The sequence below is a fragment of the Camelus dromedarius genome, chromosome 33, assembly GCF_036321535.1.
Source record: "Camelus dromedarius isolate mCamDro1 chromosome 33, mCamDro1.pat, whole genome shotgun sequence".
Taxonomy (NCBI): Eukaryota; Metazoa; Chordata; class Mammalia; order Artiodactyla; family Camelidae; genus Camelus; species Camelus dromedarius.
The window spans coordinates 17758389-17771899 of record NC_087468.1 but is presented as its reverse complement, the minus strand read 5'-3'; the positions used below and the strand labels follow the sequence as shown (position 1 = coordinate 17771899).

The 13511-nt window shown below is 50.6% G+C and overlaps 2 protein-coding genes across 8 annotated transcripts in view; one reads left to right on the top strand and one right to left on the bottom strand.

Annotated features, from left to right (window-relative positions):
• Positions 1-13511, top strand: part of CTNNA2 (catenin alpha 2) — a 944650-nt gene that overhangs the window by 620209 nt on the left and 310930 nt on the right. The window lies entirely within an intron of this gene.
• Positions 4704-7634, bottom strand: LRRTM1 (leucine rich repeat transmembrane neuronal 1). 3 transcript variants are annotated; one of them, XM_010995657.3, is made up of 2 exons: positions 6987-7634; positions 4704-6714 (listed from the first exon to the last, which is right to left on the bottom strand). In XM_010995657.3, exon 2 carries the CDS (start codon positions 6653-6655, stop codon positions 5087-5089), a length of 1569 nt encoding a protein of 522 aa, XP_010993959.1. In that variant the 5' UTR covers positions 6656-6714; positions 6987-7634; the 3' UTR covers positions 4704-5086. The 3 variants fall into 3 exon arrangements, with proteins under 3 accessions (XP_010993959.1, XP_064338042.1, XP_031296827.1); XM_064481972.1 differs by having other exon boundaries at positions 6983-7405; XM_031440967.2 differs by lacking the exon at positions 6987-7634 and adding an exon at positions 6832-6921.

The window sequence follows — 13511 nt, the reverse complement described above, 5'->3', positions numbered from 1 at the left end:
TAGTCCAGTGAATGAGCAAGAAAGGAAGGTGACTGAATCCCCAGCAGTGATCTATAGATGCTCATACGTCATTCTCTCCGAGTCCAGAATCCTCCAGTGAGAGGTTGGACTGGATGGTTACCTGGACTTTCCGCTGCTGGAAGCCTCTGAGAGGTCCGCTCTGTCGGCAGAGTCCTGCCTTCCCCTTTACCAGAGGTCGGGGCAAACGGAGTCATGATGAAAATGCTTGGATTCGAGCATTGCACTGTGTCGTCCGAGAAGAAGGTGGTGAGGCGGTCCCAGTGGCCCAGCCATGCCCTAGGGTCTTTGCTGGGCACAGGAGGGAGGGAGGTAACCATTCAAGGAAGTCAGGAACAGGGTGGAGTGGAAGGGCCACCAGACTGACTAGCCTGTGCTTCCAATTACCAGCTGGGCGACTTTGCACAAAGGGCTCAACATCTGTCAGCCACAGTTTCCTCATGTGAAGAAAGGATCTAGAAAGGCTCCCATACCACGTAACAACTCAATAAACACCTTTCCTCCATCTCATTTACATCTCCGACTGAGCCTTAAGTATGTGATGGCCTTTTGCTTTGAGCCAAAAGCCAGAAACTGTGTCCGACTGCGGAAGGGCAGGGGATGGAGCCCGGTCAGGAGGATGAATTTTGCCTCCCGGATCCCCGCGGGGGGCGGGGCACAGAGCAGAGCGTCTTGCAGTGGAGAAGTGTTCCCGGGCCGGGTGCAGCTTAGCCTTGGGTGCACGCCCTCCCAAGCGTGCTTTGCTGGCTCCCACCACTAGGTCGCAGGCGTTCACTCTCCTCTGGCAGGAGCCTCTGCAAAGGCTCCACCAACAGTGACTGCTGCCTGAAAGTACCCCCAGCCACCTCAGCCCTCTGCGCCTGAATGGTGGCTGGCTTTTCCAGATCCTTTCCTGGGTAATAATTAGATCATGGAAGAAGAAAGTTGGAGGGTGATGAATGCCGCAGGGCAGCTCTGTCACGCGGTCACACGCGTGCTTGCAGTATCTGACAACAGACCATGTGTGTGTGATTATTATGTGTCATGCTGTGTCACGTACATATCTGTGTGTGTGTGTGTGTGTGCGCCCCTAACTTCTCCCAAAATATATTTCAGGAGCCTGAGTAATAGTGTAATAGTCACATTCCAGCTAATTCCTTGCTGTTTGACATTCCATCCATGGCGAACCCAAATCAACCAACATAGCCACCTATCTAGAGGCGATGATGGATGTTTATTGGCTCTACCCCCAAACAGTACAACACCTGCTCTCCAAAGCAGATCTAAATTCTGGCCTTTGGCTAATGTTCCCTGAGAGGGGTGTCTTAGGCCTTCCATTTCACCAGGACGTGTGACCCACCAGTGGCCCCCCCCCATGGCTCTGCCAGGCAGAACAGGGGCCACACCTGCTGACAAGTCGACACATATAACCCGGAAGCACAGGACGCACCCTGAGCCCTCCAGTGATCTGTGTGCAGCTGCTCCGGAAACTTGAGACGAATAACAAGTGGTGTTTGCCCTTCTAATTACTTACACATCCTTGTAAATGTGTTGTTGACGCTAAGTCGTACCAAATGTCTCCTTCCCAAAGGCAGGGAGAAAGGGGTAAGGCTCTCTGACACTTTGAAGAGCTGGAGAGAATATTCAAAGTGAATTTTAAAAGGTTCCTTTTATGGGAACCACCTTTTCTTTGCGATGGCAACTTGGCAGTCTTGTGAGTCTGGGTCTCAACTCTCGGGGCTGGAGTCTGAGCACCAGGGGCTGCCTCTGCCCCAGGTAAAAGCCAAAGGATGGGTTTCCTTCAGCCTGCTCCCTCTGGCACCACCTTAAAAAACTCCTGGGGCTAAGACTGGTCTGAGAATGTCATTTGTCATTTGAAAAGACTTTTTTTCCCTATATAAATATTCCAAAAACCTCTGTACCAGGCCTGAACTTTAATCAGCTGGGAAGGTACTGCAGATGGAGGGTTAATCCATCACGGTGTCCAAGAAGAGACATGAATCGTGGCCTTAAATTCTTCCCAGACAGTGCAGGACAATGAGATGAGCATCTTCTGTGGGAAGGGGAAAAAAAGATGCTACACCTTTAAAACTTAGATTCTCTTTTCAACGCTCAGGAGTTGTTAGAGGGGGTCAGAGCAAGTTTCTTGAAGCTTAAAGATCAATTAATTTAAGAAAAAAAAAGATTTCAAGTGTCATAAAACCTTAGTTAAAACGACCGGTTTCCCTTTTTCTCGCCTCCTCCCACCCCCTCCCATTCCCCAAAGCAAGAGGCAGGCGCAGGAGCGTGAAATGACGTGAGCTAAATTCCTCTGTTTGTGCAGAAGACGTATTTGCTCGCTGACAGAGACACACGACCCAGAGACAACCACACACACGTACACACAAAGTTAGAGCACAGCTTTCCATGGCCGTCATTTGCATCGCAGAGTCCTCTTTCCAATAATCTTTCACTAGATTTACGTGGACTTCAGATCTTCTCCACAACGTGGTGTTGAGTCATATGGGGGCGGGGGCAGCAGCATGTAACAAAGCAAGATTATTCTCTGACTTTTTGTCATCGCCACATTTAAAACAAGAAGAACGAAGGGGAGGAAAGTCCTGGGGACAGGAGAGAAGTTCCCTGGGTTCCAGTGTTCATGTGTCCAGGGAGCAGGTGGATCTGGGCTTCGGCTGTGCGCCAGGAAGGCTTTGCTTCTGGAAGCCTGCCCTGTAGGCACGGCAGTTCAGCCCTTAATGCACCGAGCAGCTTTCAGTGCTGGGTTCCAGGAGGCTTCCTGTGAGGAGATCAAATCAGTGGAATCCAAGGATTGATTTGAATCCTTCAACTGCACAATTTGGGGATTTTTCTCCCCAGAAAAGTTCTTCTAGAGGAGGTCTTTTTAGTGGGGTTTAATTACAGGTGCTCCTGCAACCCCTGGCCTCCCAATGATATGCTGTTTACAGTGGCCTCCCCGAATGATCATTCTGAGACTAAATCCAAAACGCCCTCCTCAGAGTTGTCAGCGCATCTCTCTTCTAGAACATTATGAGTCTCAGTGGGTGTTGCGTGCATGGTGCGTGTTCTAATGTCCTGCCTAATTATAAACAAGATAGGGTGAAGTTTCCTGGCCAGGAAGAACGAGTTTGTGTGTGTGTGTGTGTGAAAGAAACTCCCCCCCAAGGCTCAACGTCTTAGAGGCATTTGCAAAACCTTTCTCTTGCAGGAGCCTCTTGCAAGCAATATTCTTAGGCACGTTGGCTTCTCCATAGGTGGGAGAGAAGTCTGCTCCCAGTCCTCAGCTTAAGTAAGCCTCCTGGTGATGCCATTTCAAACAGCTGAGTGGGCCTCTTTAGATAAGAGGCCGGAGGTATTTGCATATGGGGAGAGGGTGGTGGTCGCTTTTTTTGCCCCCGCCCCTCCCCCGCTGTTTGGACTTCCCTCTTACAACAGAAAAAGGAAAAAGAAAATTCCAGTCTGTAGGACCCTCCTAAGGGATGGGCACCTGAGCCTGAGAAAGGCTTCCGGCCACGGACAACACGAGTTCACCGGCTGTCATCCGTGGCGGTGCGTTTCCATCACGCACTGGCTTAAGTTGTGACCTAGGGAAAGACCCCTCCCCTCCCCCACATACTCCTCCCCCTTTCCCTTCCCCACACCCACCAGCTGCTATTACTGCTTAATTCAAGAAACAGCCTACGTCTCCATAGACCTGGAAACCTATGAAGGCTGGGAAGGGGCAGCCACTGACTCCCATACAGAAAAAAAAAAAAAAAACACACAGGGAAAGCAAGCATGACACAAAAGGGTTAGGGTGATATGCGGGCAGTCTGTCCCGGGTTAACAAATTATTCCTGTCTCACCAATACTCCGAACACAGGATCCAGAGCTGATTCCCCCCCCCGCCCCCCCCATTACTTCTGGATGGCGTCTGCCCTGAAGCCCACTGCCGCAAGCAGCACCCAGCGAGGGGGTCTTCCCGGGGCGGGGCTCCCCCACTGCGCCCCTCAGTAACCAGGAGCGCGCTGTCGCTGCTGAGAGCCGAAGCCTGCTGCAGTCTAGCAGCGCGCTCCAGAAGGCACAGCTTTCCTCACCAAGCATTCGGATTCTGCTTCCGTTCCCTCCGCCAGACCACAGGGAGCAGGAGCTGAGGGTCGTTCGCTTGGGACAGGCTGGAAAAGGGCACCAGGGCTACAAAGTTTGGTGAATCAGAGACATCCGAGAATAATAAACCGGTGGCGTCTGGGGGTGAGATTCTCAATTGATTTGAAAGATCCTTGTATTAAGTGCAAAAAAAAGTCTCTTGTTCATGGGAAAACCAGTCTGGCACTGCCTTTTAAAAAGCATTTGCAGTGATCTCTGCCTTAAAGGCTGAGCTGTGATGGTCAATCCTCAGCCCACCTTTCACTTGCTTCAAAGTGGCTGGATTGCACTGCAACCCCCTCTAAAAATAATATAAAGGGTCTCGCTTTTTTCAGTCCTTCCAGGTGGGATACATCCCCCTGATAAGCTGCGTTTGCCCTTCTTAATGTTTCAAAATCAGCCTGGCTACTTCGCTCCTGCATTTCTGGATTTTCCCTCTGGCCAGTACATCCCCCTACACACACAGACACACACACACACACACACAGACACACAGACACAGACACACACACACAGGGAAGAAAAATTTAACTGTTGCTTCCCTTTCAACATAGGTCACAGTTCATTTAGGTTCCACCAGTCTGTAAAAACTGTAAATGCTATTTTATTTTAAACATTTTTAGTTTACAAAAAAAAAAAATCAATGAGTGGTACCTTTTTTTTTTTTTAACACTCAGATTCCTGAATATGGGCAGATCTTCAAAGGGAGGAAGGAGTTCTCATATGAAATTTAAGACAGACTGTCCTGAAGGTTGTGGGGTGGGGTTTTGTTGTGTTTGATCTCTTTTTTTGTTTGTTTTTAAGACACAATAAAGCTAAAATGGCAAGTCTCTGGGAGAGATCCCCTTAGAGTTTCAGTCAAGGAGCACAGCAGAGCACAGACAGGGGACCCCAGCTGGGCGCTCGCCGGCCGCCCCGGCTGCCCAGGCGTATTTGGTAGCGCACGGGTTGAGAGCCGCTGGGGCAGTCACACCTCGCATTCCCTGGCGGGCTGCTGGTGGCAGGTGCACGAGCCGTATTCGTTGATGATGACCAGGGCGCCCTCAATGTGGTTCGGTTTGTAATCAACGTAGTATTCCTGGGCAGACATGGCAGCCATCTGATGCATGGTCTGTTTCTGCTTCTGCTTCCTGCGCTGCGTGACAAAGCACTGTCTGAGCTGCCTGAGGCTGGCTGGGAAACACTTCCAGGAGACGTAGAGCACCAGGACCACGATGAGGAAGGAGAAGATGAGGGCCATGGTGCCGGTGACCACCTTGTGGATCTGCACAGCGTTCTCGGCGTGCTCGCCGCCGGGGAGGGCCACGGTAGCCGGCTCGGGCGAGCCGTCCGGCTGCCCCTCCTTGCCGTCGGCGAGCGTGGCGGCCGGGCTGGCGGGGGGCCCCAGGTCGCTGCGGTTGGTGACGGCCGAGAACAGGTGGCCGCTGGTGGGCTCGGCCCCCTCCTCGCACAGGTGGAAGGCGTACACGGCGTCCAGGACGTCCTCGCCCTGCGCGTACTCGGGGCTGGCGCACTGCAAGTTGCCATCGTAGCGCCCCTGGAAGTTGCTGAGCCACGAGGCCAGGGCGCACACGTTGCGCCCACAGTCCCACAGGTTCCCGGCCAGGGTGATGCTCGCCAGCGACTTCCAGGAGTTGAGGATGCGGGGCTCGATGTAGGTGAGGCGGTTGGAGTCCAGCTGCAGGGACTGCAGGTGCGGCACGGTCTCGAACACGTGGGGCTCCATGTACTCGATCTCGTTGCCCGACAGGTCCATTTTCTCCAGGTTCCACACCCAGTCCAGCGAGCTGACCACGATGGCCACCTTGTTCCGCCGCAGGCAGAGCGAGTGCAGGGAGACGAGGCGCGGGAAGTGCGCGAAGTTCACCTTCACCAAGTCGTTGTGCTCCAGGTGCAGCTCGGTGAGCTTGAACAAGCCGGCGAAGGAGTTGCGCGCCAGGCTCTTGAGCTGATTGTATCCGATGTCGAGAAACTTGAGGCTGCGGCAGTCCTGGAAGATGCGCACGGGCACGAACTGGATGGCGTTGGCCCGCATGTGCAGCGCGGTGAGCTTCCGCAGCCCGTGGAAGAGGTCGGGCGCCAGCGCCTGCAGCTTGTTGTAGGAGAGGTCCACGCTGCGCAGGTTGGGCATGGGCCGGAAGGTGGTGTTGGCCAGCTGGGTGATCTGGTTGGAACTCAGGGTGAGTTCCTTAACCCGGCGCAGTTTCTGAAAGGCGTCCCCCTGCACCGAGCAGATGTGGTTGTGGTCCAGATAGAGCCACGTGAGCTGCATTAACCCCGTGAACTGGCCGGCGCGCAGCTCCGGGAGGCGGTTGTGGCGCAGGGACAGGCCCAGCAGGCCCGACAGGTTGTGCGGCGCCTCGGTGAGGTTGAGCGCCTCGCAGTACAGCAGCCGCCCCTCGCACCGGCACAGCTGCGGGCACCCGCTGGGGGCGGCGGGCAGCATCTGAAAGCAGGCCCCCAGCAAACACAAGACCACCCCCGAGGGCGTCCTCAGCAGCCAGTGTAGACAGAGACCGAGCAGCAGGAAATCCATTAGCGAGAATCTTTCCAGAGAGGCTGGAGAATGTCCATTGGAAGCGCTCGGTCAGAAATCTACATCATATTTTATTCCGAGGGAGGGGAAGCGGGGGAGGGGGAGAAAAGGGCAAAAATCAAATAAATACATTGCAAGAAGGAAGGACCCCCCCCTCCCCAAAGCCACACGTTCACCTCTAAGCATGCAGAAAGCTGAGCAGCATAGAAAGTTCACAGCCACGGAAAGATCAAAGAGATGGTGATTTGGTCCATGTTAGATACTGCAGCAAAGAAAAGGGAGGAAAAAAAAATCTTCGGGAAAGAATTTAATTAAAAAGTGTCTTACCCACCCTTTTCCAGAGAGTGACAACCTCCATTCAGCTGCTCCCTTTGTGTGCAGACTAATTATATGCAGGGCGAGAGAAGACCCCTCTGTGTTTCCGAGGCAGTCCCGGACCGCGGCCGGCGGATCTGGCAGGCGCACAATGTCTCACTTTGCTGCTCGGCTCGGGGCTGCAAGGGCGGCCGGCGAGGCGGGGAGGCGACTTCTAGGACCCGCAAGTTTCCCAACTACGTGCGGGAGCCGGGCTTCGCCTTCCTGCCGCTCTGTCCTTTCCCTCTGCAGTTCGGACTGTGACGTTGTGGGGAGGGAGAGAAAAAGAAAAAAACCGAACTCGGGGCTCGCGGCTCCCCAGGATTTGACAGCCCGGCTAATAATGTCCGTCATTGGAAAGGACCGCTGGCCGGCGCCACCTTTTGCTCCGCGGGGACCGCCGGCCACGCGCGCCCGGGGCGGCTGCGGGGCGCGGGCTCGCTCGTGCCGCGCGGGCGGCGGGGCGGCGCGGGCGGCGGCGGCGGCGGCGCGGGGCGCGGGGCGCGGCGCCCGGGCTCCTTCCCTCCGCCAGGCGGTGTGCGGCGCGAGCCTGCACCGGCACCTACTGCTCACTGAGTGTCGTAAGCTGCTCACGATTGTGCGTCGTCCCGGAGCACCTCCGACACGGGCAGACTGAAAAGGGGGTGGGCATAAAACCAGCATTTTACCGAGCCACCGAAGTAATGTATGTGCTCTGATGAAATGGCAAACACTTGCAGCTTTTTGGTCCTTATTTCAGAAAAAAATAAAGGAGATGGAGGTGGCGGGGGGAGGGGAGCATCAGCACGACAAGACATTTCCAAGTGGGAGACTGAAATATTCTGTTCCGCCCCCCTTCCCTTTGGGGGACGTTGCCCCCTCCCCCTTGAAAGCTGTCTACGTGTGAGATACGTAGGAATCTGTAGAGAAAATCAACATTTGGTCCTTTGCTTTAGAAAAGCAACTTGAGAGGAGAGGAAGGCAACGACTGTGGGGGCTTAGTGGCTCAGATTTTTTTTTTTTCTTTTCTTTTCCTTTCGGGCACCGGAGTTCTGCAGGCAGCCGGCCCTTTTAGGTGGTGGATGGGGGAGGCTTTCCAAACTCAGCGGATTTGGGAAGCCATCCCGGTTCCGGCGGGACGAGACCCAGGGTGGCAGAAACGTATGTCTGGGCACAAGGAGTCTTTTCTTGCCCGCGATCCCGCCGGGGCTTCGCCATAGATGTCTGTGGGGTCCCCGGTGGATTAAAGAAAGATCCTGCTGCGATCCTGCTGCCTGACACTGGGAGGGCTGCCCCTGAGGTGCTGCTCATGGTGATCACAGAGCCCCGCAGTGCACTGCACTCCAGGAGGGTGTGCGAGAGAATGAGCACAGAACGGGTGGCTTAAACCCTAGTGGATTCTACCCCCTTCCACACACATGCCCCTATTTCAGCTTTGAGACTGTCCCTAAATTGTGTCTTCTGAGTATGAAGACGAGTCTTTGATTATTTCCGTGAACAACCATCTACCCATGGGCTCCTTAAGCATCTTGCAATGAGCTCTGTCTTGTTCCAGCTGGTCTGGAGAGGGTCTGCATTGCTATTGTCAGGGACCTGTTGGACATCTGCTTTAAAAACAAACAAACAAAAAAGATGACAGAGAAACCTCCTGGAAGTGAGTGTGGACAAGTCCACCTTGTTGACAAAGATACCCAAGGAGGTGACAGGGAGAATCAAATGTGAATCTCCGCTCCTCTCTTTGGATTCCCATCATTTCTGACTCTTAGGAGCTGATAGTAAGTGGGCATTATCTGTGGGTTGCACTCATGCTGACACGAATGAGGTGGATTGCCAAAGCTTCCAGGCTGGCTGGGCTTTGGACAAGTAATTACATCCAAGCTGAAGACACCAACCAGTGGAATCAAAGTCACCAAAGTCTGGTGGCACTTTTCAGGAAAAGCCATAGGAACAGGGGCATGAATCATTCCGTTCTGTATTCATCTGAGCTCCGCCCTGGTTGTTCATCTCTGAGATGCAGCATTTAATTGGAAAACAATAATCTGAAATGCCCTAGACGTCACATGCCGTCTTAGGGGCTAAAAGAGACATTAGAAGACCATCCCCATTAATTTTGCATGTGGTGGAGCTGAGGCACAGAGACATTGGGTGATTATCCAAGGTCTTAGCTTGTTCCTGGGACAGATAGGTTTTTTCCTATCCCACACCGAAGTGGTGGTCTTCCTTTCCCATTTGTGGGGCAGTAATTAGGTTTATCTGTTTAATTGCTTTTTTGATGGAGATACTGGGGATTGAACCCAGGACCTCGCGCATGGTATGCGCTCTACCCCTTGAGCTATATGCCCTGCCCCCCTTCCTTTCCCATTCCTGATGTTTGCCTCTCTTGTCACTCTTGCCTCCTTCCTCACTCTGGCCGGGGCACCTGCAGGCTTTGTCCTGGCACCTCCAAGGTGCTGCAGAGCACTGTAACAGACAAACGGTTTCGCCATCAAGTGTTTTCACCTTTTGCCAAGACATTTACTCCTGACAGCGGGCTGGCTGATTGAGCCATAAACGCTAAAGGGTTGGGGAGCTGGGGCAGGCGGGGGTGAACACTGGCCAACCATTCAGCAAGTGTTATCTGGACAAGCCACCCAATCCCCATGGATGCGGGGAAGAAAATTCTCCTAATGCAGGCAGCTTGGCAAAGTGGTGTTGGAGCCTGCCAAATGGGCAAGAAGAGGACCCACTTTGGATGTCACTTGATTTGTAGGGCTGGTACAGAGAGGCAGAAAAGAGTTGAGTGTTGGCAAGAAGGAGAGAGAATAAAATTAAATTCACTGCATTTATATGTGAGTTTTCATCTAAGTATGCTACTCAAAACGTAGAAGATGTGTCTAGGATGTAATTAAAAATATATATATGTATATATATATATTGCTTTTCACATTATTATCCTGCAGATCATCTCATCTGGATGGTATCTTTAAACCTTTCCCACTTCTAATGTGGCAAGTTTGAATCTTTTCTACGGTTTTAAACCCCTTGGCAGAACCGTATACATTAACAGATTGAAATGAGCTTTATTGAAATTTAGCTATTCTAAGTCATCTAAGTTGCAGAATCCCAATTTATTATGTATTTAAAGCATACCATCCCTGATTAAATCAATGCAAATTAGGTTAAAGCAGAACAACATGAATCAAGGGTTTCAGCAAAGTTGAGTCAAGAAACGACAACTTTTGAGTCACCACAGCAAGTTAACACGGCTGTTTTTCACTAGTTTTAATCTCATGCCTCTTAGGGTCCAACACACTGAAAAATGAAAAAAAAAAAAAAAAAAAGGAAAGAGATCACCTAAATTTCTCTCTTTCCTCATGTTTGATCTTTCGTATCTCTTGACCTGTCTTGTGAGAACATCTGATTTACCAGGTTGCACACGTGGAAAACACCGTTGACATTTCCGTGTTTGTATAGGGAATGAGACAGAGCCTGTCTTGCTGAACCACCATATAGTAGTTGGGCATCAAAAAAAACAAAAACACCATAAGCCATCAGCTAGCATGTGATTGGGAACTGGGGGAAGAAAGGATAGGAATCTTGAAAATGTGGATTCAGCAAACGGGAAGGAACTCTGGGTACATGAAGTATGAGTCTGATTGCCAAAACACAATCTGGCACCAAAGAGGAGGTAGAAGAGGAAGCTTGGTGCAGCTGGAGAAGCCAGAAGTATGACTTGGAGGAGGGGGAGGTACCCCATTCCTCCTCCCCTGAACCTTACACATTACCCTTCGCATGACTAGCCCTGCTGCTTTTCCTTCATACTTTGTGTTGTAATGAGGTTGAAGGAGGGGGCGGTCCCATACAGGGTTGTGTGTGTGTTTTTTTAATGTGTTATACCTCTTCCCATTTCATCTCAACTGAAGGCCACCTCCAGTTTGTTCACCTTCGTCAAAATGGTTTGTGAACCAAGAGGTGCAAAGTGAAAACCCTCTGAAATGCACACGCATTCTGGGGGCTGGCCTTCCATCAGCAGTCTTTGGCAGCGCTCAAGGAAAGAGAAATTCAAGTGGTGATTTTAATGTTCTCTCAGCCTGGACCTTGATCTTTATGTGGTTGCCTTTAATTTTCAGCAGCAATGAGCCATGGCTTTTCTTTAAAAGGAAACATTTAGAGGTAGGGGAGGACAGTGGGAGACAATTTCAAAAGAAGAGAATTAACGCTGTTGTTTCTGTGGGCACACAGCATACAGCTGGCATCTTACAGAGTGCCTCTGTGGACGCACAAGGGGCCAAAGGATGAGGGCAGTGAGGCTTCTCTTGGGAGAGCTACTTAGCAGGAACCCTTTAAAAAAAGAAATTTGGGTTTGCAGATATAATTACTGTATATAAAACAGATAAACAATGAGGTCCTGCTGTATAGCACAGGGAACCATATTCAATGCCTTGGCTCATGATGAAAAAGAATATGAAAACGAATGTGTGTGTGTGTGTGTGTGTGTGTGTGTAAATGTATCACTATGCTATACACCAGAAATTAACGCAACATTGTAAGTTGACAATACTTCAATTTAAAAAGAAAGAAATTAATTTATAAAAGGTCATTTTTCTTAATCAAACTGTATCCTCCTCTTAGAACAGAACAATAACATGGATGGCACTGAGGCAGCGCCTACTATGTTTAATGTATGATGTCAAGTAATGAGAGTAAAGAAATGCAGTGACTCCATGCTTTCCTCCTGCAACTTCAGGTAGGAGAGAGGAGCAGAGGCCGAGGGGCTTATTTATATATTGTTTAGAATACATGATATTTAATTAATGTAAGTGATACATTGAAAAATCTTTTTGAGAAGCAGTCTATTGGAGCCCTCAGAAATCCTAGCCTGAAAAAGTAAGCCAGGTGTCGTTCATTTCCGAGTTTTAAAACTGAGGCATTGGAGGGCCAGAAACGTTGGGCCAGGATTGCCCAAGAACTTGGACAAAAAGCTCCCTTCTTCTGAATCTTGTTCTCTGTCCTATTAGATCTCAGACACACAGAATGCAAAGCCTGCGTCTGTCCCAGTACCTCGCACTTAGTGGGGCTCTTAATGAAGTGTGGACTTGCCATCAGTGCGGGAGTCAAACACAGAGCCCTTGTGCGTGCTGGCTTTAGGCATCTCCTGGCTCTATATTATACCTCATGTTTCTTAACACAGCCACTCTGTGTGCATTTCTCATGAGTGTTGAAGGTTTACCCTTATATTACAGAAAAAGAAAAAAAAATTTTAATTTAAAATGAAATTTGTCACCTAAAATTCAACCACTCGGAGATAAACTATTAAGTCTGGAGTACATATTCTCTTAGAATTTGTATCTCACATATATTTATATTTTCTGAAAATATATTGTGCATATTACTTTGTAACTTTTTTTATTGTCAACATTTTCCGATATCCAGAATAGAAATGGATAGGATCATCTTCAGTGGCTACAAACCATTCTATTTATCTGATCTACCTCCTCTTTTTTACCAGTTAGGTTTTTTTTTTTTCTGATTTTTAGCCATTATAAAATGACTGGGATGAACACCCTCATGCATACACCACTGTAGACGATGCTTATGTCCCCCAGAGTTCACTGATTGAAAACTAGCCCCGAGGGGATGGCACCTGGAGGCGGGGCCTCCCAGGGTGAGGCCGTGAGAGCGGAGCCCTCGTGAATGGGATTCTCAGCCACAAAAAGAGACCCCAGAGAGTTCTCCGGCCCCTCCTGCCCTGTGGGGACGCGGTGAGAAGGCGGATGTCTGTGGACTGAGACGTGGGCGCTCTCACCAGACACTGAATGTGCAGGCGCCTTGATTCGAGGCTTCCAAGCCTCCAGGACTGTGAGAAATAAATGTTTGCTGCTTAAGCCGCGCTGGCTACGGTGGTTTATTGCAGCCGCCTGAGCAGCCCGAGACGGGCACCCTTGTGCATGTGGGCAACTGCGTCTGGGACTTTTAAAAGCCCTGTCTGTCAATGCATAAGGCCAAACTGTCCTCATGAAGGACTGTACAGGTGTCACCCTTGATACCTTGTTTGGTACTTTCTTCTTCTTGAGAAACTCCACCACACCACAAACAGAAGCACGGAAGCATCTCCTGGTCCCCTCGCCTTCATCTGGCTGGGGCACCGACTGAGATCCCTGCCTGAATCTGTCCCTCATGCCTTGGAACCATCCTTTCTTCCCATTCCTTCTTCCTCACCCCTCCCTGGAGAGGCAGACGGAGGGCTGGGCTTTGGGGTCTTCAGTGTTCCTTCTGGGAGCTCAGGAGTGCTTCACCTCCGTATCTTGTCAAGGGGCGGGCCAGCCAAGTTATTTTCACAGAGGTGTTACTGTCCAGAAATAGTTGGATGCAGGGCTCCGTAAAAATGCACGTGGAGGGAAGAATGTTTAAATATACTTGTGAAATGCGCTGCATTCCGCTGTGTTCTCTGCAGTTCGCAGTACTATTTATCTCAATCACGAGAAATCTTGTTCTTTCACAGTTTCACCCCCTTATTTGGGACATCTGTTAACACCAAACCAAT

What these genes read in the sequence shown, in the direction of transcription:
- LRRTM1 (XM_010995657.3), bottom strand. Translation starts at nt 6,655, where the DNA reads ATGGATTTCCTGCTGCTCGGTCTCTGTCTACACTGGCTGCTGAGGACG.